The 26,741-nt window shown below is 37.6% G+C and overlaps 3 protein-coding genes across 6 annotated transcripts in view; 2 read left to right on the top strand and 1 right to left on the bottom strand.

Moving 5' to 3' along the window:
• slc9a7 (solute carrier family 9 member 7) overlaps positions 1-4,159 on the top strand; it is a 43,058-nt gene extending 38,899 nt beyond the window's left edge. For all 3 annotated transcript variants that reach the window (XM_077198460.1, XM_077198459.1, XM_077198458.1), the window contains one exon: positions 1,844-4,159. In XM_077198460.1, coding sequence (XP_077054575.1) covers positions 1,844-2,107 — 264 coding nt within the window. In that variant the 3' untranslated portion in view covers positions 2,108-4,159. The remainder of the gene's footprint in view (positions 1-1,843) is intronic.
• Positions 4,147-11,058, bottom strand: chst7 (carbohydrate (N-acetylglucosamine 6-O) sulfotransferase 7). Of its 2 annotated transcripts, none has more exons than XR_013192983.1 (2): positions 9,520-10,996; positions 4,147-5,100 (listed from the first exon to the last, which is right to left on the bottom strand). XR_013192983.1 is itself a non-coding variant. In XM_077198473.1 (2 exons), exon 1 carries the CDS (start codon positions 10,906-10,908, stop codon positions 9,658-9,660), a length of 1,251 nt encoding a protein of 416 aa, XP_077054588.1. In that variant the 5' UTR covers positions 10,909-11,058; the 3' UTR covers positions 4,147-5,100; positions 9,635-9,657. The 2 variants fall into 2 exon arrangements, 1 of the variants encoding a protein (XP_077054588.1); XM_077198473.1 differs by having other exon boundaries at positions 9,635-11,058.
• tubgcp5 (tubulin gamma complex component 5) lies at positions 10,782-26,224 on the top strand. The gene is made up of 24 exons (XM_077198455.1): positions 10,782-11,956; positions 12,085-12,238; positions 12,429-12,482; positions 12,585-12,693; positions 12,769-12,865; positions 12,960-13,039; positions 17,052-17,184; positions 17,274-17,391; positions 17,580-17,669; positions 17,968-18,061; positions 18,484-18,745; positions 18,827-19,029; positions 19,146-19,261; positions 20,559-20,827; positions 22,897-23,095; positions 23,180-23,368; positions 23,469-23,651; positions 23,767-23,851; positions 23,967-24,087; positions 24,588-24,739; positions 24,861-24,986; positions 25,162-25,250; positions 25,411-25,511; positions 25,591-26,224. The coding sequence occupies exons 2-24, from the start codon at positions 12,105-12,107 to the stop codon at positions 25,635-25,637; spliced, it is 3,051 nt and encodes a 1,016-aa protein (XP_077054570.1). The 5' UTR covers positions 10,782-11,956; positions 12,085-12,104; the 3' UTR covers positions 25,638-26,224.
• The last annotated feature ends 517 nt before the right edge of the window (positions 26,225-26,741 follow it).

The following is a 26,741-nucleotide window of genomic DNA, read 5'->3' as shown; positions in this document are numbered from 1 at the left end:
TAAGGGATAATGAAGAGTCAGCAAGTCATTGCCGCAAAATATGCAACCTCTAATTTGAATCCAATAGGGGTTTTTTTGAGTTTTTTTTTTTTACCGTTTTGTTTTTGTCTTCTTATGGAATGTTTTTAGTGGCAAAGCAAAAATAAGTTGGCCATATTGTGTCTAATATGTACATTTTTTAGCTGTGGGTAGGTTTGTTTTGCTTTAATGGCTGTTTTAACTGTACAATATTCCTCTTATAACACGGCTACTTTGCAAATACATACATAGACAACATAACATATATTTTGCTTGAAAAAAGAGCTGTTTCTTTCAGTCAGTTGTTGCATGGGACAAAGATTAATTATCCAGTTTAGCGGTCATTATACCGCTATAATTTTTTTTTTCAGAATGCCAAAATTGACCAATCAGAAAGAACCCTGAGAGCCATGCAATAAGAGATAAGAACTTACCTCAACTCTGCTGATGCACTGAGCTCAGGTCTAGTTCTTTTTTGTTGTTGTTTTTTTTGAGAACTTAAACAGGTGATCTTCATTGACTAAATCACACCAACCCAAACCATTAACATGGAACAAGCATTATTTAGATCCTTCTCAAAGGATTTAAACAGCAGCTATATGCGAAGCTATCTGTTGCATAACAGAGTTATGTTAGCACACAGTGTAATCCCCTGGTACGATTGTGCTTCAGTGACAGCCCCCTTCAGTAGAACCCATTGACTGTATGAAGTACCATTAAACCCAGTGATCTGTGCATGGCAAGTCTTTAAACTGTGGGAGATGGTTTTCTTGCAGAATGTTGGTTACATATGCATAATGTGAACGATGTTGTGTAAATTTGGGGATTTGTTATATTTGCTTATGATGCCTTCAAGTCCATCTGGGAAGCTCCTACATTTGAGTTGTTTATTGTTGCGATGACACATTCAGACGAAAAAACAAAATATGGACGCGTTGATGTGATTGGTTACGAGGTAGTTTGTGAAAACGCCAGCGATTTCAAACCGCGTTTTTGAGACTGGTTTGGGTTGGTGTGATTTAGTCAATGAAGATCACCTGTTTAAGTTCTCAAAAAAAAAAAAAAAAAGAACTAGACTTTTGCTTTGGCACATGTTTTGTCTTAAAGCATATTAAAAAAACAACAACACATAGACATAAACTTTTAAAAAAATAGAATCATTTATGCAGTCTTATAAATAATGAATTAATTTTCATTGAGCCAACTGTGACTTTAAAAAAAAAATCAAGATATTAAAAATTAAACCTACATTGTTTTTAATGAAGATTTTTTTAAATGGCAAGCATTTTTTAAATAAAGACATTTTTTATTATTTCAAATCAACACTTTTTCTTTTTTCATCAAGAATTGTTTTTATCTCACACAAAATTTGAATTATTTTTTTCTCAGGATATTTTTTTAATGTTTATCCCGGACATGTGGTTGCGTTGCTTAGCTCATGCAGTCAACACATTAACCGTGTCAGAATCAAGCATTCTATATTGTGCTGTAGCGAATATTGATTTTTCACTTCTAAATGACTTGGTTGGTCATTCGAATATTGATTTTCCACTTCTAAATGACTTGGTTGGTCATTCGTATACATACTATAACTTTATGGTATTTCCAACTGAACTTGAAGGCTGCATTAAACACAGGTAAGTGTGTGATTTTTCTCTTGCATAAGGACATCTAAGTGTATTTCTCTTTTTATCCTGTCTTGTGACTCCACAGTGTCCCTCATGAACCTTTGTGTTGTGCTTGGATAGTGTGTGTGAGTGTGTGTGTGGACTTCAAGCATCCTGTCCTCCTCCCTTCATGTCCGACTTGTCACTGTGCTCCTCAGAACCACGAGCCGCTGCGAGATAGTGACTCAGACCTCATCCTGAACGAAGGAGACCTGGCGCTGACCTACGGAGACACGGCTATCACGGCCAACGGAGCTTCGTCATCCTCTGGCCCTGAAGGATCGGCCGGCAGCTGGGGCGTGAACGGCAAACGCAGCGACAGCACATCGGAAGACGCTCTGGAGCGAGAACTGGACACACGTGAACATGAGCTCTTGAGCCGTGGCACACGTTTAGTTTTCCCCATCGAGGACCACGCTTGACAACGTCCCCCAAACATTAAAACATGCCTCCCTGTGCTTCATACCTTAACTTTTCTTGCACATAACTCCATCTGACCATTCATGACCCCTCCAAATATGTCATGCAGCGGGTCTGAAAAACCAAGGAAACAGAAAGATGGAGAGCAGGAAGGTTTGTGCTCGGGATTATTTACCAGAATGGAGACAGCGTAATTGAAGATATGACAGACTTCGGTTCACTGTCTCATCATGAAAATGTGACTTGTAGGAGGGAAAAAATTATATAAAACTTAATTTCAAACGGCTTTGGATACTAAATGTGCTTATTGCTGTTTTATATGATAATGGACTGATTTTGAACGGTCTCTGCTGCCCTTAACATTCACTTCCATACGATCACTGCCTGCCACATATTAACATTTTAAGTCATTAATTGTTTGTTTTCTGTTAGCAATGCTGCCACAAACTGGAATGACTGAGCCAATTTTTCTTGAAGGGAAGTCAGTTTTTACTTATAATCAGCCAGTATTACATTAGACGATAATCTTTTGCATTTAAATGCTCACCTACCATCAGGAAAATGAGTGAGTTTGTAAATACTCCAGGCCATAAATGGCAGTAGTGTTTGTGAAAGCTTTCGAACACAATAGCAACATTGTTTGACATGAGTGCATGTTTACCTCATGACTGCATATGGGAACCTTATAATATTCAACTTTAGTCAGTTGAATTTTACATTACCTTCAATATCTTGGTTGTATGAATGACAGGTTGACGTGTTGGTAGTTTTTAATATGAATGTTGTTCTGCACAGACGTGGGAGTTTTATGGATGCAACAGCTGGATGCAACCAGAGTGTATGAGCCATGCACTTTAGCTGTAGCTGAGCTGCAGTCCTTGCATGTATTGCTATATTATATTAGAATATAACCACTTGCACACTCTCAGCCAGAATTTATGTGATGAGGGATGATGTAATCAAGGAGACTTTCTTATCAGTATTAGAGTTCACGTGTGTGGGGTTCATTTTGCGCCTCACGTTAGAATGTACTTGTTGGTGGATCTTTCCATTATGTATGAGTTGCTGCTAAATGGCAGTCCGCGGAATCTGGAATGTTCAGCATGAGATTGATCCAGCTGTATGTCTGTTCACACAGTAAACGGATGACCTAAACCAACCGCCAACGCGCATTTCTATAGTCCCCCGTGTCTAGAAATGAATTCCTTTTAATGAATGCAAGTCTAAAGTCTAAGCGTTTAGTTAATAACTTACAAATGTTTGAAATGTTATCATTCATTCCAATTTATATTCGTCATAATAAACTAACCTTGCACTCTTTTCATGAAGTAACCTTTACAGCTGCCTCAATTGTCTGCATTTGAGCCTGTCCGTCGTTTGCTTTAAACAGGGCTGTTTGAGGAAACGCATCACCACAGAATCTAATTCAACACCTGACCAGAACCTAAATGTGATTTAAGGAGATTTGCACTATTTCTGTGGAATTTTTGACTGGAAAATTAGCCTCATGGGCTTCGTGGCAATTGCAGTTTAAGGTGGAGAACCAGAAACCGGCTGTAGCAAAAGACTGAATTCACGTGTAATTCTGCAACACGTGGGTTATGAAATCACGGCTCTTCTGAATGACTCTTCCAACATGTCTGGTAGCTTTTGTCCGCAGCGTATTATTGGTGGACTTGTATGTACCTTCAGCATATGTAACTCCCTCCTGTAGCATTCATCTTTTTCTTGCTGTTTTGCATGTTAATATATGCCATATAAACAAACAACAACAAAATCCATAAGCTGCCATTTTTATGTCTGTGATGTATGAAACACCAAATTGCAACCCCCCCCCCATATACATTCCTAGTATTACTATTATTATTATACATAAAGATGCACTCAGCCTGTCAAATAATGCAACAAAACTGTGGTATACATTGTAGTTTAACAATTGTACATGTATGAAAATAGCCAATATGAAAGTGGGCTTCAGTAGCAATACCTGAATAAGGTATTTGATATGTCATTAAATAATAATAAAACAAGAAAACTAGTGTTTACAACAAAAATGTATGTACAAGTTTTATTAATAAATAAGAGATTTGTTCATTTATTCATGATGGTTCACATAGCTTTAGTTGTTTAAAAGGTGACAAAACAACATTAACAAAATGATAATACCGTCAATGTTCTTGACCAGTAAAAGCATTTCTTACTAGAGCACAATAATACCTGTATCATCAAAGCATGATTAGACGTTCCGCCCATTTAACTATTCAAATTGCAGTCCAATCCTCTTTATACACAGTCTAACAGCTCGGTGCAGACTTCATACAAAAAGAACAAATTGGTGATGTCCAGGCGGATCTGGGAAATTTCACTCCAGTGGGAATGCTATGAGTTGTTGTAGAGAAGTCAGAATTTCCTTTGAGAAAACACGTACTACATCCTTTTCTCAAGCTCTTCAGCTCATTGAATTGTGCTTCAGTTTTCTTTGGGTGGTACCACAGATATCGGAGTGTCAATGTTGCATAATCCCTTTTCATACTTGGTTGACGATGCAAGAATGCCTAGGAATGTTTTCATAATGAAATCCACCCAATGAACTGAGAACACTCAACGGGATATCTGTCTCCAGGCCTTGTGCATGTGCAACGACCCAAGCGCCTGTCTCGTGTGGCTGATTATGGGCTGCTGGGGATTGGGCAGGGATTAATGCAGATGAAATCAGGCTGACCGGGACTGAGCCTTTGGTAGCCGTTGCAATTTGAACGGGTTTCCCCACTGTTATTGTTAGTCTTTTTCCTACATAATTCTTGTCAGTATCATTTGAGATCGGTGGGTTTGTTAAGTCTCTTATCAAACTCTTCTGTCGTCCACTCTGCGCCCCATGACGGCACTGCGAAGGAGATCTCGGGTGTTTCTCCTCAGCTCCGTCGGTTCCTACTGGTGTAGCTTCATATCTGGCTTTTCCCCTTCTGTCCTCCTGTTCCTACAGCACATCAGGCTCCTACAGCAGAGAGAAACATAGTAACTTGAGCTGTGTTATTGTGGACAGGGGATATTGGGACATTTACTAAAAACACTGATTCTGTGTGGAATGTCAACAAAGTTTAAGTCGTAAAAGTACAGTGTGTGATTTCTGACACCTCTAGAATTTGTCACAGATATTCAGCAAGACACTTTAAATTCAAAACGGTGTGTTCCTATAGGCCCATTCTTACTGGAAATTAAAATTAGAAATTACTAATAGAATAAGATGTTATTAATAGAAAATTACATATTATATTTAAATAATCTAATGTATTAATAGTTTTTTGTTGTTGTTTCTTTTGGTGTTTTTATTAACCTCCCTCCAAGGCAGATCATCATCAGGCTTCCTACTCTTTTTCAGTGATCTGTGATCAGTGATTTTCAATTTCACTACGGCGGAAATAAAAGACAAGGATCAGGCCCTAAAGTAATATCTCTCTCCATAACCATTCAGTAAGTCTTTAAAATATGTGCAGTTTATCGCCATGACTTAACTATAAAATCAGTTTTTCTCATCAATCTTATACATTATGACAACTGGTTCTTGATTTCAATTTCAATACCATAGCAAAAAATAAATAAAATAAATATTTTAAATATTTCAAAATAAAAATATTATATAAAGTCAGTGAATTATTAATGCTAATAATAATTATAAGTAAATAATAAATTAAGACATTAGCATGTAGCCTCTAAATACTTTAAGTTTTGCTTAATCAAATAAAAACATTAAATGAAAAGAAATGCATTACATGTAACAAATGGCAGGACTATAAGTCTGCATTTACACTTAATGCAGATACATTTTTTCAGACTTTATCGTCCCAACTGTTTCTATGTTTATCACTGTGCCGATCAACACCATTTTGTGTTCAGTGTCATATTTAAATATGGTTGTAACTCCCAAAAGTTTGCAGTGTGTAATTAGCAGCATGAAATATAATGAACTCTGATACCAAGAGACAAAGGTATGTCCTGGTCAGTGATGTATGTCTGGTGCCAACATGTCTAAGTCACAGATTGAGCTGGTGACAGGCTCAGCTCAGGGAGCACTGGTCCCTGCCTCTGGGACTAACCAGCACAAAGCAGTCCCTATATTTCAGCCTGTTCCAACCGCACATGTGGTCAGTCTGTTGGGTCACACAGCCCCCATCACATGCCTCTGATAGCGATAACAAAGCAGCCTGTATCATGATCCATCGCTCTGTTATTCAGCACCATTTACATGCCATACAGCACCGGTCACAGTGCTGAGAAGATATTTATGGTAAATTTGTTGTGCTGACTCCACTTACAAATTTTTTTCCCATTGTATTGACTAGAGTACAAATGAAACGGGTCATTTCGCTGATCCAGGCCTGTTTGGAACTTATAAAATTTTTATTCCCCAGGACATTGCAGAGTTCAAGAGGATATGATTAACCGTATGATTCCACTGGCACCATGTGCTGTCGGTTTCAGACTGGATCAATGACCTCGGCTAAACTCGGCTATCTATAAACTCAACTCTATTTTTCTCCCAGTTCACCGGTCACTTTCATTTATTCCGGGAGAAACTGATGAATTCATGCGCTGTAGTAAATCCAACAGACAGGAATCTCTGAACTGCGGCCCAAACAAACATGACAGCGCCCATCTCACGTTAGAGATCGCGATGCCGGCTAAACATGAAATCGTCCATCGGCCCAACCCTGTATAGACAACTAAAAATAATATTTAATTTACTAGAGTTTCTGACAAAATGTTAATTGCTGCAGTCATTTCATTAATGATTCAATGACAAATACATTCAACACTCACTTGTTGCCACCTACTGGTGTAATGATGTAATTGATGCCATCTTTATCTGTAGCGTTAAAGGTCGGGTAAGCAATGTTTTTCATAAACACTTTTTGTTGTTTGAAACTCTTCACATTCTGATAGCAATCAATATTAGAAGTGGTCTAGATATTAAAACGTACATCTTCCATGGAAGTCTCAGGACAAAAAATGTTCATCCAATCACTGCATTCGGTCCGAAGACGCTGTGAAGGGAGGGTGGGATCTAGCTTTGCTATTGCTAGCCTATCCGAAATTGCCTACCCTACCTTTAAGTTACTTCCAAAAGGTGATTTACTCTATTTCGATTGCTACCATAGACATCTGTTTATATCCAAACTATACTACTCCCAGAATTTCTGTACTTTAAATTACTGGAACACAGAAATAATGATACTGTGTGGTTGAAAAGTTATTTGTGAAGCTGTTTCAAACCTATTATACATAACTGCTCTCTCTGAACCAGTGGCAACACAGATTTGAATGTTTGCTGTGATATGCTACTTGTCAAAGGTTTAATACACATGCCCAAATCGTTGTCGTTTAGGAATAAGACCGGGTGAGTGTTTGAATCGAGAGTCGAAACGGTGATCATTTAATGATTATTCGCACAGCTCTAACTTTAGCTAACTAATGCTAACATTTTGTTAGCATTAGTTTGTGAAATAGGCTGGCTAACATATAACATAACAATGAACAATACTTTTACAGCATTTATTTTGGTTAACATGCATTTTCAACTTTAATATAAGTTAATATATTATAAACAAATCTTAACAATAATAAACATATATATAACTTTATAAAACATCACGTTTTGTCTCCCCAAGGGGGTCGCTAAGAATAATAAAATTCATATCCTAAAGTCCTCTTAAAGGATAGAACTAGGCTAGATAATAACTGACACCAGAAAGTGTGCTTCAACCCTGGTTATAAGGCCACTGGTCACTCAGTATATGGCATTCAGATATACTGCACAACAGCACACTGTCAATAAAATCAATTTACATCTTTAAAACTACGCTGGTTGTTGCATAATCCATCTGGGACTGACACACTTATGTAACAGATGGAAGCAATAATGTATAGTTGTGTTAGATTAATGTAAACCAAGCCATTTACAAACTTTAAACTGTGCTAATCTAAAACAGTGGATGCCACATTTTGCTCCTATCTGTTTTACCTGATATAGAGTAGTAGAACTGCAAATGCAGTGACCTTATTTCACATATTACATGAAAATATAATTCAATTACAATAGTAATAATATTAAATAAAGGGCATTTCCCTTACAAAAATATAGGAAGTGCATAGGGATTACATGTTAATACTGTATAATACTGTGCCCAAAATCATTAGTACTTAAAAAAATGATATATATATATATATATATATATATATATATATATATAATATTTATATTGTATTTCAAGGATACTATGGTACTAATTCAGTTACGATACACTTGTAAAAATGTATGGTGACTACCATGGTAAATGTTAAAAGTTTGGAGTCTGTACAATATCTTTTTTTGTTGTTTTTAAAGAAGTCTCTTATGCTCACCAATGCTGCATTTATTTGATTAAAAATACAATCATTTTCTATTTTAATGTATTTGAAAATGTACTGTATTCCTGTGATGGCAAAGCTGAATTTTCAGCATCATTACTCCAGCCTTCAGTGTCACATGCTCATTCAGAAATCATTCTAATCTGCTGATTTGGTGCTCAAGTCAGGATGTTATGATGAATAAAAGCTATAGTAATAAAAACAGCATTTGTTTGAAATTTAAATTTTTAGTGTTATCTTGGTATTGAAATGCTAATACTTCAACAATATTTTTCATTAGTTAACTACATTAGTTACCATTTCTAATAATGAACTTAATTTATACAGCATTTATTAATCTTTGTTCATGTTTATTTCAACATTTACTTAATTAAAATCTAGTTAACATTAGTTAATGCACTGTGAACTAACATGAACAAACAATGAACAGCTTTATTTTTTATGAACTAACATTAACAAGTACAGTAACAAATGTATTGCTCAAGGTTGTTTCATGTTATGGTTGAATTCAGAATGCAGTCTGTAATTTCTTGATAACAGACCGCTGCCATGAAAAACAGAGCATTGCCATGGACACAGTTATGTTCACTCTGGAGCAATACAATCGTTTTTAAATCAATAAACTCTTTTTTAAATCAATATTTTGTGTCAAATTATTGATTTATTTGGTAGGTAGCCATGCAATAAGCGGGCCACCGCTTCGCGTCGGGGTCCTGATCAGCCTGTCCGGGTTGTATTCGCTATAACAACGGCCTCGCTCTACATTATCCCTTACTAGGGATAGGCCTGCATTAACTAATGTTGACTAATGAACCGTATTGTAAAGCGTTACCACCATTGAAAATCATTAAGCATGTGCTTGCATGAATGGTACTACCATGGCACATGTCCGAAAAAACAAACAAACATGCTTATGGTGTCTTCGCCACCTCCCCACACTCTAACGTTATCTGTAACAACAGTACTGCAAAATGCACACTAATGCAAAGCGTGACCGGATATCACTTACATTTGTGTTGAGGTTTCTTCATAGTGCCCACATAATGCTGTCAGCTCACCAAGCTCTGGGGCCAATACAATGGTTGACATCATGTTGCATTGTTGACATTTAGACATGTACATACCATACACTCATGTTTCGGTGGTTTTAGGTCTTGACCATGTTCCTCTTCTGATAACCCAGGTGTCTCATGACCTCACTGCAGTAGGCTTCGACCTGGTTCACCTGCTCCACATTCAGCCTTTCCCTCCAGGCGTAAATTGCCTCTTTGGCATCTCTGGATGATATGAGGAAGGGTTTATCTGAAGAATAGCCCTGTCCGTGGGTCATGTTCACCACGAACTTCTCCATGGCCGGAGAAAGGGTGAGGTTGGCGAAACGATAGAGCCTTTGGAGCTCGTCCACAGGTCTGAGCACCAGGTCTTCGTATTTCAGCTGTATGTAGTTTCTCCTCACCCACTGCGGAGCGTTCATAACGAGCAACATGTCATTGAGCCAGTTGTCGCATATTAACTCCATTGCGCTGGAGACGTAGTTCTCGGCTCGGTGGACCCTGTTGCTAGGCACCAGAAGGCGCTTGTATTTGTCGCTCTGCTTCTTGCTCCTCAACACCTGTATGCTCTCCTTCACCAGAGCCAGTTTGGACTTCATCCGAGAATTATGCACAGCCCTGGGGTCGCGAAACAACTGGATTATCTGGAGGTTGATGGCGGGATCCCTCATGAGAGGAACCAAAACCGCGAGATCTAAAACCCGCACGTCTTTGATGACCATCACGGGGTACTTTTTGCACTCTTTCTCCAGCTCTTTGAGATCTTTGGGCTGGCATTTGCTACACACGTCTCCTTGAACTAACCCTATTTCGTGTTTTTTATACGCTTTGCAAAGAGGCTCGGAGCAAATTACCTTGTTTGTTTTCCAGCCGAAAATAAATGAGGTGCTCACGTTGGACGAGCCTGCGTAGAGTTTTAACACTGAGAAATCGCATCTAAACAGAGAGTTCATCATGTCTCTCACTGCTCCTTGTAAACTGCCCGCATCTCCTGGATAAAGCGCCTGCCACATGTTCCACATGGGCTCGTATAAATAAAACACATCAGGGTGCTGATTAAATAATTCCCCTAAAAATGAAGAACCTGTCCTCCAGGTTGCGTGGAGGTATATGTGTGTTCTGGACTGACTCCTGTTGCCATAGTCCTCCACCTCCGTTGAGTTGCCCGTCCTGGTGCTACTCCACAGGGCGATGGTGCTCTCCAAATCGGGACACTTTTGTTGCTGATATCCATCTTTAATGTGAGACGATTTGCTCCGGTAATCTAACACGTAGGGAATTAAAATCAGCGCCACGGAGTATCCTAGAATCAAAATGATGTATTTTTTCTGAAGCCTTCTCTTCATGGCCCCAGCGGAGTGAGTGACGCGCGGACCTCGGCGGACTGCTCGTCTCCTACCTGTATGAATACTGTTAGATTACAGCAGAAACGGTAAAGTTTAGAGGGTGGGATCTCTTTTCTCACCCGTAATGTGAAAAGTCCCGCCCCCTGCGCCAGGATTGGCTAGTGGGAGTTGCACATGAGAAGATTGTTATTGGATAGTTAAGAGGTCACTCATAAAGCCAAATTAATCGTATCCAATAGTGAGCGAGTGGAAAAATTACACCAGCTTCGACTACCTACCAAAATACGAGCACCTTTTATTCGTATTTAATATAAATTGACCAATACGAAAAGTAATCAAATAAAGTAACATCCCTATAGTAGCCTATATAATTTTGCTATATTTTCACATGATTGAGAACAATCGTAAATTATGTAAAAGGTAACATACAGAAACATTGTTTTGGCCAGCGGTCGGAAAGGTAACTGTTACAGTTTAGATGTAGTGAGCTCGCTATCTGATGATATAGTTCGAGACCTTTTTTTGGTCAAACTATTTGTAGTAAATGCACAATCTTCTGTGACACATCAATTATTAACAAACTCTCCTTTTACTTAGTCTCTTCAGAACTTTTACAAAATATTAAAATACTTTATGATGGAGAGGTACGCATATACAAAAGTGCACAAAATATGTTTTGTATACTGAATGGATTTTTTTCTGGACTTTCGATGTTTTTGTTTGGCTGTTATTTTGTTGTGTCCCAATGTTCGGTCCTGGTCGATAGGTGGCAATAAAGCGTTTTATTTTTCACCCGGCACCACAGAAGAAGCGTCTGAAGTCATGGAGGCGGCAACATGGATCATAATATAATGTTATATGATAATGAGATAAATAGATTCAAAGTGAGCCCTCGGTTCGACTTTCGCTATCGGATTATATTCGGGAGATAGAAGGCATATTTGCGCTTTTTCTGTGACACTTACGGAGCACCCTTGTAATGGGTTTCTTGTTTTGCTAGCCGCAGCTGTTGATAACGGCTCGCCCCTGTCACCATCAGAACCAAAAAGTAGGTTTGTGCTGGTCTGTTCTGATCTATCTATCTATCTATCTATCTATCTATCTATCTATCTATCTATCTATCTATCTATCTATCTATCTATCTATCTATCTTTTTTTATGTATCTTGTGTTTCAGTTGAACCTTGAATCATCATAATGGCTCACTGGAGCAGGTTTGAGAAGCAGCTGGAGTTGGAGACCCGTAGACTCATCTCACATTATACTGCCATTCAGGATGAGGAAGATCAAAACTTTCAAATGGCTCTGAAGTTTACATGGTCCAATTTCAAGTAAGTACTTGGTGCATTTATTCTTCCATTTTATTACTGTAATGGTTTGCATGTATATGTGAAAAGTAAACACTAATGAAAACTGTATAATTGAATAAAAAGGAAAAAATAGTTTTCCATTTTGCACTTAACATTTCATGTTTGAGCATAAATTTAATCGAAACTCTCATCGTATTTTGTCCCTTGATAGGTTTCACCATTTTCTTGATGTCAACAGACATAATGTGCAGCGATCCATTAATGGGTAGGAAGTCTGAAGCTTTTGCACAATTCTGTGTACTTTATTTTTCGTTATGCTGATATTTTGATTATTAAAATTAATTATTGAGATTTCTTTTTCTCCCAGGATTCATGAGAAACTCATGGTTCACTCTGACTTAAGCAAAGCAGAGAGCTGGATACGGCTAACTGAAGAATTTCTCAGTTCTCCTCTTCCTAATACCGAGGGAACCAAGGTGGGATAACACTGACATCATCCAGAGAGTACTTGGAACACTACATATGCTGAATATCTCTATTACTGTTTTCAGACTGATGCCCATTACAGTATGCTGGCTTTATTACTCCACCTGTCTGACTCTCCATCCAACACAAACTACTGTGAAAGACCCAGACTGAAAGAAACAGGTTTGATTTTTATGCTCTTTCGTGTAAATACATACATACTGTTGGACAACACTACGCCTAAAATCGCTACAAATTAATATGTTTATATCTACAGAGAAAGAAGACAAGTTTGATTGGGCAAAGTACCTCATGGAAGGTGAAGAAATTGATACTGGGCCCTTTCCAGACACTCCAGTGAGTGAACTCTATTAGATTATTAGATCAGTTCTTGTCTAATACCATGTACAGTACTAAAAGGCTGGGTAATATGGCTTATAAATGATCTGTCAATATTTTTCAGCTTATTGATATTTACATTTTCTAAAAAGAAAGATTTTGAGGAGATTTAGATCATCAGTTATGAACAAACTGTCCATTTGCTTTGTCTCTTCAGAACTTTTAGAAAATAATAAAATACTTTGATAGAAAGCTTTGCAAATACAAAAGTGCTTACAAATCATTAGTCAAAAAATTTCAGCTTATTAATATTTATGTATTTGCTATAAAAAGAAAGATTTAAAAGATTTTGAAATAGTAGATTTAAAAAAAAAAAGCATTAACTTTTTTGAAACAAAAAACTGTCCTTTTACTATGTTTATTTAAGTAAAATACTGTGAAATTCTACTTAAAATAACCAAGGCATTAAATAAATACTAAGAAATTATATTTCCGAATTTATTTATATGTTCTAATATAACAAAACAGTAATTAACAACAATATTCACTTGCATATTTGGAGTGTTTTAAAGTGCTCTATTATGCTTTTTCGGATACTTCCTTTCATGTAGTGTGTCATATAGCTCTTTGTTAATGTAAAAGGTCTGCAAAGATAAAAGTGCACGATAAATTGATTTATTGTCTCCCAAAAGAAAGAACAGATTCTGAACAGCCTGAAACGATTCGTCAATAATTCCAGTCTTACTTCCTGCATGAACCTACGTACACATTTGCATAATGCCATCTTATGCTCTTCATTAGCATCACATCAGGCATTGTGCCAACTAGGGTTGGGAACCGAGTTTCGGTTCCGAAAACGGTTCTGGTGCGATGTGTGGGCAAAATGCTAAAAGCTTATTCTTTAATAGAATATGAATATTCTCATGTATATCAAAATAATAATGAATGCACTGAAAAGCCCTCGCGCTACTCATACATTTTGCGTCAGATATCAACGGAGAGAGAGAGTATAGACCTTATGCACCAGAGAAACGTGGGCGCCGCCATCTTTAGAATATTGTCTTTGAACTTCCATTTTTTGCGGTCGCTCTGTATATTTCTATAGCATCGTTGTCCAGGAGTAATTAGCTAGTGAAGTTGATTTACTTATTGTACAGTTAACGAAAGTTATCATGAGCATTGTAATGTTTATCAAAAGCATTGTAAAGCAGATGTCTTAACAAATAGACCTTTGACATTTTTTAAACAAGCCGTTCATTCATAACTACGCAAGATCGCTGTGAAAATACAGACCGGAAGTCAAAAGACAACGAAAAGGGGCGTGGCTACATAAGGTCTATACATGAATATCAGATGATGTCACCAACGTCTCCTCACTGACGTCACTCAATTCTAAAATCTTGTCTTCCGCCATCTTGAGTACCTGATTCGGCAAGATCGATAAGTCAGTCGCAAAGGAAGTAGAGCTTATTCTCTGGCCGAGCCCGAACTTGCGGGCCGATATTTCCCGTCACTATCCTCGGGCCGGGCCCTTGATCTAGAGATGTGCACTCCCAATGCAAAAGAGTGCGGCACGGGACTAGATTTGATGGGCGAGTGCGAGCGCCAGTGCACTCTCTGTGTGTGTGCGCGTTGCAGGGAGAATAAAACGATTCGCGGGACTCCCGCAAACTAGAAATATCCATGAATAAAACATATAAAAACTAATACATTTTTGCAGAAAAGCAACACGAACTAAAACAAAATAGAAACGTTTTACAGGCCAGAGTTTCCTTTTAAAACACGTTTGCAGCGTTGAGCGATGTAGCCAATCACAGACATACGTGTTAATTTGTTCAACGCAAAGGCCAATCAGAAGCATTTAAGATAGACTCCCCTCACTGCTCAAAACCTCTATGCTCAAAACTGACTTTTTGTTCAAAGCTCTGTATGCTGACAAATCCTCTAATTGTAACAAACAAAGTGTATATATTATGAAAGATTAATTGTGCAGTCAGCTTAATTGATATTAACAGAGATGTGAGATCGCGATTAACTGATGTCAGCTTTTTAGGAATTATTAAGGGAGCGCACTTTGCGCGCATTCAGTCAAAATCCTTCAATCATATCATGCCCAACCATGCACGCAGCTGCTTGCTTTTATGTTATAACAGTGGTTTGTGTGCGCAAACTCTCTGTGCAGTGTTCATGTTGTCTATGGTGAGTGGATGTAAATGATAATGAGCTTACGCTAGTTTAGGGCTGTGCGATATCACGATTTATGATCGTGGATTAAAATATATCCACCATCTGCTTTTGAAGAAATGTCGTAGTATCGTGCATTCTATCAGTTGCAGTTCTGGCGCCTCCGTCTCAGCATTGGCTACAACGCGACGTATATTCACATCAAATCTTAACGCAAAGGAACGGGACAATGCAGTTCACATTAGTTCATTATTTACATGTGCTCAAGTCATTCACGTGTTGATGCGCGGTTCTAACGAGCGCTTTTCTGAGCGTGTACACCCGAAGCGCACGCGCACTAAGCCTGTCTAACAACAGCGACAGGTTACTGAAAGAAGTTATTTTTCTAGTCTTATTGCGCGAATACTGTCAAATACACACAGGGTTTACATAAACAAAGTTGGTTATGTATAAAGTGAAACAAACAGATAAAATCTGCTTCCTAGCTAATGCCGTCAGTATTGTAGACAGTACTCGGCAGGTACTCAAGATGGCGGCAGTCAACTGGAAAAAGAGCGGATGATGTAAGAGGTCATGTGACTGATATTCATGTATAAGCTGCACAGTAGAGCTGCACGATTAATCTTTAACGGAACACCGGAACATTCAAATCTGTTTGCGCTGTCGCTGACCCAGAAAGAGCAGTTGTCAACATGAAACAGCTTTACTTTCAGTATTTTCAACCACACAGTATCGATATTACAGTGTTACAAATATTCAAATGATCAAGTTTATATCAAGTTTTAAGATAAAAGTTTATAGTTCGAGTATAAACACTTCTACGTTAGCAACCAAAATAGAGTAAATCACCTTTTGAAAGTCACTTCAAATGACGAGTGTATCGATTACATCTGATGCTTCAAAACATTCATAAAGACGACTGTTAAAGCTGCAGTCCGTAACTTTTTTGGAGTTCGGAATTTATAGAATGAGCGAGTACATCATGAATGCCTTTTTTCAAAGCGTGTTTATGTCTTATCCTGAATCACTACGGTAAGCCTGTAATAAGCGTTTATACTCGGACTACTTTACACCGGTCAGGTCGGCACCGCTGCAGAGTATCCCAGTACCTGCGTGACTCGTCATAGACATATACAGAGAGAAGTAGCTCCAGCTACATTGTTCTTTCGCAAGACGCATACAGTTCTGTTTATTAACCGCTAGAGCACCTATTCATCCAGTAATGAAATAAGTGAGGTCTTTATGAATTAATCATTCAAACCGATTTTTAAAATATTCTGTTTCACCTGTCTGGATCTTACATGTGTGTTCAAGCATACTCTACCCTTTCTGAGAGGGTATTCTCCACTGCTGGAGATACAATAAGCAAGGAGAGGTCCCAAATTCTCCTAGAGAATGCAGAAATGTTTATTTTCCATCAGAAAAAGTCATTATTTTTGCATAAATTGCTAAATAATATGTTGAATTTGTTGGCATTACCAGTCTGTTAAACTCATTTGACAAGTATAAGAAATAAACACAAAAAGGATTGTGCATTTTTCCCTTACTACTAGTTTTTATTAGTTGTTTTAAATAATTTTTATTGAATCGGAACCGGATCTGAAACCGGAATCGTTTGGTCGAACCAGAACCGGAAAATTTCTTACGATTCCCAATCCTTCCGGGGACTGATTTGTTGAATTTGGTGTGTACAGACACAATATTTATTCAGGACAGATTCTGAAGTGCTACCATCAAGCTTGGGACAAGGCGACATGGCTTGACGCCTCAGTGCTATTGTATACTATACTGACGAATGGTATGTTAGCAGTAATGGAGCACAACAGATCATTTGATCTTTTGGCAGGACTGGTCTGAGGAAGAGAGTGAAGAAGATAGCCAGCAGCCCCTGAGCAGAGAGGATTCTGGTATACAGGTAGACAGAACGCCACAGGAGGACCACGAGCAGAATGACAAGACCGTCCAAGTCACCTGGACTGGTAAGGGACAGTATTGGCACGTTTTCTCACAGTAGCCATTAGTTCATGAAGGTTTTTATCAGGACTCCTAGTTCCTACTGTTTTTGTAGTGGGGGAGCCGGACTCCAGGGCTTGGTTGGAGCAGCATATTGTCACTTCATATTGGGTTCCCAACTCTCCCCGCTTTCCACACAGCCTCCACCTGCACTCCAACCTTTACAACGTCTGGTAAGACATTTTTGAGATATCTTATTCGCTTTCAGAATCCCAAGCCCATTCATTTGGACCCAATTAATTGATTTAATAAAAGTTTTGAAGCAAATGCTGTTCAATCTTTAAGTTGAGTAAAGATTTCATGCTGTAATTTTGCATACATTGTTTTTTAAATTTTGCACTCTCACTCTCTTTTTCTCCAGGGATCAGCACCTGTATAACACTGGGCCTCTCTACCTTCCTGAGGAAAAGTCTTTTGTTACAGAAACACAAGTTATTCGGGAAACTCTTTGGTATGAGTTTCTCTAAGATTGCCATGATTACATTGACAAACTAGACAGACATATTCTTACCAAAGGAAAGTATATATCTTATGTGGAAATTGCACATGCGGATAGGTATAAGGATGCAAGTTTAAACCTGCAGGGAATGAGCAGTTCTGGAATGGAGTTTTTTTTTCCGTTGCACTGGTTGCTGACAGATGAATGTTTACTTACCCAGATAAGAATGTATCACACAAATGACTGATTGCTCACATCAAGGTTTTTTTTTCACAGGAAAAAACATGTGTTCTTTTCTGCCTCTCCTCAGGCTCTTCTCTGGTGTAAAAAAACTTTTCATTTTCCAGCACAGTGATGGTAAGGTGACTGTGAGGAATGATGTGGTGGTCACTCATCTAACTAATGTGAGTGGAGACAGTTCTTCATCATTCCCTGTCTGGCCTAAGTTTTTGGGGTTTGTTGGAAGTTTACAATGCTCGTATAGTAGGGAAGGTGCCAGTCAGATTTTAATTAATTAAATGTATTTATCGATTGGGATAAACCTCAATCTCGTTTTTAGAGGGTGCCAACATGCATAATTTCAATTAGTGTTATTTTTGTAAGTCATTAAAGAAGATGCCAAGACTTTATTTTGCAGTGTCCTTGTTACACGTTACATGTAGTTACTATAGTAATAACTACTCATTACATGTTATTACATGCAAATATGTAATTGCACTGTAACAAATGTATAATTACACTAACACTTAAAATAAAGATTTTTTTTGTTGTCATTTTGTAAGATAGAACCAAATGATTGATGTATTGTATTCCTATTTGTGTACAGAACTGTCTTCACTCTGTACTGGAGCACATAGCAGCCTATGGGCAGGCTGTTTCCCGTCTGCAAAAGTTTATTGATGAAGTGACCGGCCACAGCATAGAGCCCTGTCCTCCAGGTCTTAACTCCATGTCGTCCTCATCGTCCTCCAAGAAGAGCTCTGAGCCTCCCTTCCGGACTTACCAAGCATTCGTTTGGGCTCTATACAAGTACTTCACCAGCTTTAAAGAAGAGCTCAATAATATTGAAAAAGACATTATTGCCAAAGGTTGTTTTTTCTGTGTCTGTAAATGTATTCACAGTTATTTTTGTATAATTATAGTATTAATTCTATTATGATTCTTCATAGATGAGACTGTGACTCTATCATCTGTGCTGGAACGGTTAAGTCCTCATCTGGCTCAGATCACGATGCTGCACAGGGTTTTCTGCACAGGTGTGGCTGAAGTGCCGCCAGGAACGCCCAACGTATTACGAGCATCACACTTACTCAACACTCTCTACAAGGCCATCATAGAATATGACAGCGCGGGCGAGGCCTCTGAGCAGTTGGTAAGTGTGCCTGTTTTTGTTTTGTTTTTTTTAAACAGTAGATGTACCGCTAATCTTTTTTTGCTTATCATAAAAAGTTTAAGATCACAAAATGATTCCCCCCCCCTTCCTATCAGGTGGCGCTCCTTTTCTCTCTCTGGGTAGAAACGGTCCGGCCGTACCTTGAGATTGTAGATGAATGGATCGTTCACGGTCACTTATTTGACCCCGCCAAAGAGTTTATAATTCAGAGGTACAAAAAAAACCATAATGTGTATGTTACAGTACGATTCAAAAGTTCGGGGTCAAATATTTTTTGAAAGACATTAATACTTTTATTCAGCAAAGACGCATTAAATTAATAAAAAGTGACAGGAAAGACTTTTACATTGTTACAAAAGATTTCTGTTACAAAAGATTTCTATTTCAAATAAATGCTGTTTTTTTATTATTTTCTATTCATCAAAAAATCCTGAAAAACATATATCACAGTTTCCAGAAAAAAATATTACGCAGCACTGTTTTCAATTTTTCTTGAATCTTTTAATCTTTCTGAAGAATCATGTAACACTGAAGAATGGAGTAATGGAATAGTTTTACAATTTAGTTTCACAAGAATAGTTTTACAATATTTTAAAATATTTACAGTAATATTTACTGTAAATATTTAAAATGTAACAGTTGTTTTAAATTGTAATAGTTGTAAATATTGTGTTGAATTTCACAATATTCAGTGATGTGATTTTTCTGTATTTATACGGATTTCCATATTTCCCGACCTGAAAAGCATGACCCACTGAATTGCGTAATTCAGAGGAAAAAATTGTTGGAGAGGGGTGACGGTTTTCTCATGATTCTAGGTTCTATATTATCAAAATGGCCTTAAACAATAATTATTAACTACGAAATGTAACGCTTTCTAATACATTTATTCTATTGTTGTCAAAAGTACCGACTTCAACTTCATTTAGCCAGGGTTCAAAGCACCATATGCAAGAAAAATCGGCATTGAAATGCTGTTTTCTCGCCGGGTTGCCGGTTAACTTTTTTTTATGAATTTTGACAATGCATGGTTGTGAGAATGTGAAATGGCTTGGTGCAACCATCAAATTACAACAGTTGTGATGCAATTATATAAATATATTAAACATACATAGATTGACGCATCGCGCTGTATTTTTCAGAGTAAAGCACAGCACGGTGTTCATTTTTAGTTTCGATTCACAGTAAATGCCACTCTGCAAGTGCTGTGTTTGTGTCGCTTATAATTTGCATTTTGGGAATGCAGCCTTGGTGACCACCAGAGACTTATTTAAAAAAAATCTTACTGACCTCAAACTTTTGAAATGTACTCTGTGTACAGTCAGCCGGTCATTATTGCAAAACAAATCCATTCAGACCAGGGTGATATAAGTCCCCTCAGTGTCGTGTCTCGGTGCTGATCACTCTTCTGGGGTTTATTTTGCACTAACCACCGGATGACTTCACATTATCTTGCTTATTTATAAAGCTGCCTGCCAAAAAAACGAATATATTGGCATGTTTACCAGGAACAAGGATGTACCAGTAAACCACAGGGACTTCTGGTATGCCACTTACACGCTGTATAGTGTCTCTGAGACGGTGGAGAACGAGGAGAGGCTCAGCGATGCTGCCAGTGGAAGCTCTGGTGGGGAGCAGGCGTCCAGCAGCAGACAGCACACCATGGTGTCCTTCCTCAAGCCTGTACTCAAGCAGATCATCATGGCTGGCAAATCCATGCAGCTGCTGAAAAACCTGGACTGCAAGGAGACCGAACAGCCAGATGGCTCCTCCAGAGGTCAGTGTCAGAGAGAATAAGTTTTGTATTTCGGTTTTCAGTTTCAATTTAGTTTATGTATTTATTTCTGAAAGTGGCTATTTTTTATTTCATTTCAGTGCCCATCCCGTATAATATTAGAAATTTGTCAAATGTAACAACACAACACTGCAGCATTTACTGACAATGTCATGTGCTAGATTGTGCCAGTGCTGCTATATCTTGTTATCTAAGAACACTTGTGATTCATAAGTGGACTGCATCTACATAGATCCAGCATCAGCCTTAGGTTGCGTCTGAGAACAACTAGTCACCGGTTTGTGTTTATGGCACAGACTTTTAGAAATATATTCAAGACTTTTGTTTGAGGGTTTTTGCATCAATTAAATCAATGGTTCTTAACCAGGAGACCTTTCTGCTAAATCGTAAAACGATTTAAAGCAAGACAAAGCAAGCTTTTAAAAATCAAGATGAAAAGCATCTGACATTTGTGGTAGATTTTCGCCCCACGCACCTGACTTAGGTTTACCTGGGGATCAGGTTTTCCTGATCGACGTTCAATCATATTTATCCTCTAGCGCGTCTGCTAATCGATGTTGACACTTATCACTTGGGAAATACGATCTCTAGTGTTCCACTAGCCTGCTGCGCAGCATTAACTAGACAGACTCCAGACATTGCCTTTGAATATGTTTCAATCAAGGCCGGAGGATCTCAGACCAATTTCAGAGAGAATCCACCAGAAAAAATAAAAGTTTTTATAGAATACGAGCATGGCAAGGGTGACATGATTCAGTACATAATTTTTCTCCAATATGATTGGTTCTTATTCAGCAAACCCTTATGTTACTTGGTAGAAACTTTGTTACTCAGTCCTGAGTTTATCAATTTAGATATGTCTAGTTTCATTTCCCCTTTTGTTATATCCAGAGATGATTCATTAATGCATGCACACTGACTGTTTGGGGACATTTCAGGTTTCAAAAGCATATAATTGTTAATCCAGCAAGAACAATACATGTTAATTAGGATTAATTTAAAAAATCCATCACACATTTATTTATTACACATGTACTTATTTTCAATTGTTTCCTTAACATCTGTAATTTGTATTTAGGAACCAGGGTTCCAATTGGGACTCCGGAAATATGAGAAAATTTTAAATGTGACATAAGATTTCTAGACCAGTAAAAATCACGCAATTTTAATTTGCAATTTAGCATTTCTAAAATGAATACACATTATTATCTAGCTCTTTGAGTAAAAATTGCGGAGAAAATGACATTTATGAGTTGAAAGTCATTTTGAAAAAAACTTTGTTTTTGGTGATATTGTCATAATCACAAACAAGGGGAAGTTACATAAATTCATGATTGAATCCTGAAGAAAAAAATAGTTCTTGAATCTACTGAAATTACAAAATCTAACTATTTTCATTTTAATATAGTTGTTTTATATTATCCGTTTAATTTCTGATACTACCTTGCTGCATGCTAGTTTACTATTGAAGTCTGTTGTCGTTATACCCATGACATGAATACGTCACATGGTGGTTTATATACTGATAGTCAGAAGTAATTTTCTCTGTAGTTCTGTATAATTATCAATGTTGTTCCATAGTTTCAGTGTAGTTTTCATTTTGTTGCACATTCACATTTTTATATAAATGTCGTTTTTGTTAATGATAACCACCTTGAAGGAATAATTTTTTCTTTTTAAAATATATATATTTTAAAATTTATTATATTTCTAAAGGGGTGCTCCGATAATGATTTTTGGGGCCGTTTACGATCACTGGAAGCAGTATTGGTCGATAGATCACCGATACCGATCATAAAAAAACAACAGTTTTTATCAAAGTAATCGAATGTAAAACAACACTTCATAGTCTTCACTTGACTGTATAAATTAAGTCCCTAGTTTTACATCATCTGATCATCTCCTCTGATCGACCTTTATAAAGACCACCGATCAAATTATATAAAGCTATTATCATCCGATAACGCACTCCTTAATGTTTCTTATAGCATATAGAAAGTTTGACGATAAACAAGATTGTCTTAATATTTCGGACACTTGTGTGTCTGCAGATGCCGAAAGAAAGAGTCTGTACACGCTTTTCTTGGAGTCGGTGCAGACACGTCTTCGGTATGGAGAAGAATCACCTACGAACATGGTTACCGAGCAACAGGCCACTAAAAAGAGCCTTATCAAGATGCAGTCCATTGTAGCACGTCATCTGGAGCTGGATGACATCCATGACCCCCTGCTGGCCATTAATTTTGCAAGGTAACCGCAGAATACAGAATAAATGATTTGACGTCACTGTAGAGCACACAAAAGTGCAAAGGTAATGTGTGGTATCTCTTGCAGGCTTTATTTAGAGCAGAATGACTTCCTTGAGAAATTCTCTGGCGGCAGTGTGATTTTGGACCGCTCCTCCGAGTCTGTGACATGTCAGACGTTTGAGCTTACGCTCCGTTCCTGTCTGTATCCACATATTGAGAGGAGATACATCGAATGCTGTGGGAACCTCATGAGAACCCTGAAGAAAGACTATAGGTAAGATCGTGCAGGAGAATCCTTAGTGCACAAACCTCAAAAGTCAAAATATAGTTTTATAGAGCATTTATGTTTTAAGTCTCTCTTTTTTTAATCTTAGGCTTCTAGGGTACTTGCAGGCCATGAGAAACTACTTCCTGTTGGAGGCTGGGGATACGATGTATGATTTCTACACAGCCATCTTTGACAAAGTTCTGGAGAAGGAGAGCTGGCAGCAGCTGGCATTCCTCAATGTGCAGCTGCAAGAGGCTGTTGGACAGCGCCACCCAGAGGACAGCAGCCGGTACTGCACATGGACCTCTCTAGAGATCCTGTGGTTTACCATTCAACCCTACCTGTCACCACTCTGTATCCTGTGGTTCACTTATGTTTCCCTCACGTCTTTCTCATGATTCTAGGTTGTCCATATTTCTTGAAACTATCGATCCTGCAAGAAAAAAACAGCCAGTGAATAACCTTGATGGTCTTACTCTGAGTTATAAGGTTACAATGAATTTAATTTCAACTTTGAAAATGATTCATTTCCTTTTTTTGCTTTGATGATTGATGTATCTATTTTTATAAATTGTGCATTTTTATGTATAATTTCTCTCACCAGGTTCCATGGCCAGTAGATATTGTTATTAGTTCAGAGTGTCAGAAAATCTACAATCAGGTCTTCCTACTTCTGCTTCAGATCAAATGGGCCAAGTATAGTCTGGACACATTACGATTCAGTGGTGAGTTATGATTGCATTATACTATCATTAAAGGGATAGTTCACCCAAAAATGAAAATTCTGTCATCATTTACCTTTTTGATTTTCTTTCTTTTGCTGAACATAAACAAAGATATTTTGAAGAATGTTGATAACCAAACAGTGAATTGGCCCCATTGACTTCCATAGTATTTTTTTTCCATACTATGGAAGTCAATGGGTGCCGTCAACTGTTTGGTTATCAACATTCTTCAGTATATCTTAATTTGTGTTCAGCAGAAGAAAGAAATTCATACAGGTTTGGAACAACTTGAGCGTGAGTAAATGATGACAATTTTCATTTTTGGGGGAACTATCCCTTTAACTTGATTGTTCCATTGTAACTTATTTTTGGTCTGCGTTCACAGGTCTTTTTTTCTTCTTCTTGTGACATAAGAACTGTCTTTATTCACAGTACTCTCAGATCAGGATGGTTTCAGTTCACTTGGTTTTATGGAATCTTAAAATACAGTCTTCCTACAGATTTGACAGTAGCCGCTAAGAGGCAAGAAGGAGGCCAATCTGAGGAAAGCACAGCCAAAGAGCCCATAAACCAGCAGATTCACAGGATGTTTCTCCTGAGGGTCAAACTCATGCACTTTGTCAACAGCCTGCACAACTACATTATGACTAGGGTAAGTTTGACATACGGAAAATAGACTTAATTTATTTTTATTTATTTTTAAATGCAGAGAAATTTGATTTTAACCTTTTTTTTTGTCATTATGTGGACATTTACCATGCATTCATTCACAGATCCTACATAGTACAGGTCTAGAATTTCAACACCAAGTGCAGGAGGCAAAGGACCTGGACCAGCTCATTAAAATACACTACAGATACTTGTCCACCATTCATGACCGATGTCTGCTCAGAGAGAAAGTAAGCTGAAATTAAACAGGCAGGAAACAAGTAGTACATTTGCAGATTTGCAGTTTTTCCTAGTAATTTAGTAACCCGTCTTCCTCATGGTGGTTGGCCTAGTTTTTACTTTTAAACTGTTATAGATATTTGTGTTGTTTCTGATCCATCAGTTGGGGTTACTGTGTCTTTGCAGGTCAGTTTTGTCAAGGAGGCCATCATGAAAGTGCTGAATTTGGTTCTCATCTTCTCAGACAGATGGCAGGCTGGTTTTGGGGCCTGGAAGTAAGTTCAAAACTTTTACATCATGTATGGGATCTTTTCAGATTGTTTCATCTTGCCACATGTCCTCATCTCGCAGCTTTCAAATCAACTTGAAGAGGATGAGGTTTTACTTCTCTTTAGCTATTTTTATTCTTTAAATATGTTTTTTTTCTTTTCTCAGAATCGAGTCGATCGACAAAATGGAGTCAGATTTTAAAAACTGTCACATGTTTCTTGTGACCATTTTAAACAAGGCTGTGTGCAGAGGCTCATTTCCTCATTGTAAGTCCTCCACTACTTCTAATTATGACCCGGAAATATTTCGTTTTACTCACCATATATGTTTCGTTTTCTTTTACAGTGGAGTCCTTGGCGTTGTCATTAATGGCTGGATTTGAACAGTGCTAACAGATTGAACATGGCTTCAATCCAGAGCATTGAACACAAGACAGATTATTTATTGTACTGCTGCATGACGGCTGCTGTACTGTTCTTGTTTGTCTTTACCAGGGTATCTGACATCATAGCACATGAGACAGACAAAATCACAAAGGCACTTCATTGGTACTGAAGTAGCACTTTGTGTCTGTCACCAGAGAAACTTGTGTTAAATTGGCTACTCTGTCTACAGCACATTTGCTGCATTAAAATACGTAATGTAATGTTTTGTGGACAGTCTGACTTTGTTTTTTCAGCGTTGTTGGCCAATGTTAAGGCTCAATATGTCAGATGTAAAACTTAATTGTCCTCTACATGCAGTGCATATGTGAAGTGCACATGCCAAAAGCAATTTAATTTACAGGTGATCTAATTATGTATATTACATGCAACAGTGAATAGAAAAAAATGAAGTACTGTACATAATATGAGCTAACAATGAAAATTGTAGACTACATTTTTATGCAGTTCAAGTCTATATTTGTATGTTTTGTGGTTGCTTAAAGCTGTTTTTCATTGTGCTGAATGGATTGCATATATTAAAATAATTGCCCTAATTTTGAGATAGAGTATTATGTTGCATCATACTTTTTTCATGTGCACTGCCATTCAAAAGTTTTGGGTTTGTTTTTAAAGAACATGTTTGTTCAGCAAGGACTATTTAAAAGACTTTGTAACATTTTAAATGTTCTTTTCATCAAAAAAATCCTGATAAAAATTGTAGCAATAAATATTAAGTTGCACAACTGTCTAAAAGATCATGTGACACTTAGGACTGGAGTAATGGCTAGAAAAAATAGCTTTGGCATCACAGGAATACATTTTAAAATATATTAGAATAGAAAACAGTTATTTTGAATTGTAATAATATTTCACAATATGAGTATGTCACTATTTTTGATAAAAAATAATGCAGCCTTGAGACTTTTTTCAGTAACATTAAAAACATGTGTGACCCCAAACTTTTGAACTGTAGTGAATATGCATCTCACACTGAAGGTAACACTCGTCAATCTAACAACAACAACAACAAACTTCATTGGCATGAAGTAAACAATACAGGAAAATAAATAG

The sequence above is a fragment of the Siphateles boraxobius genome, unplaced genomic scaffold (assembly GCF_051911475.1).
Source record: "Siphateles boraxobius isolate OS27281-9 unplaced genomic scaffold, OSU_SipBor_1 41, whole genome shotgun sequence".
NCBI classification, from domain to species: Eukaryota; Metazoa; Chordata; class Actinopteri; order Cypriniformes; family Leuciscidae; genus Siphateles; species Siphateles boraxobius.
This window is presented reverse-complemented; position numbering and strand designations above follow the sequence as displayed.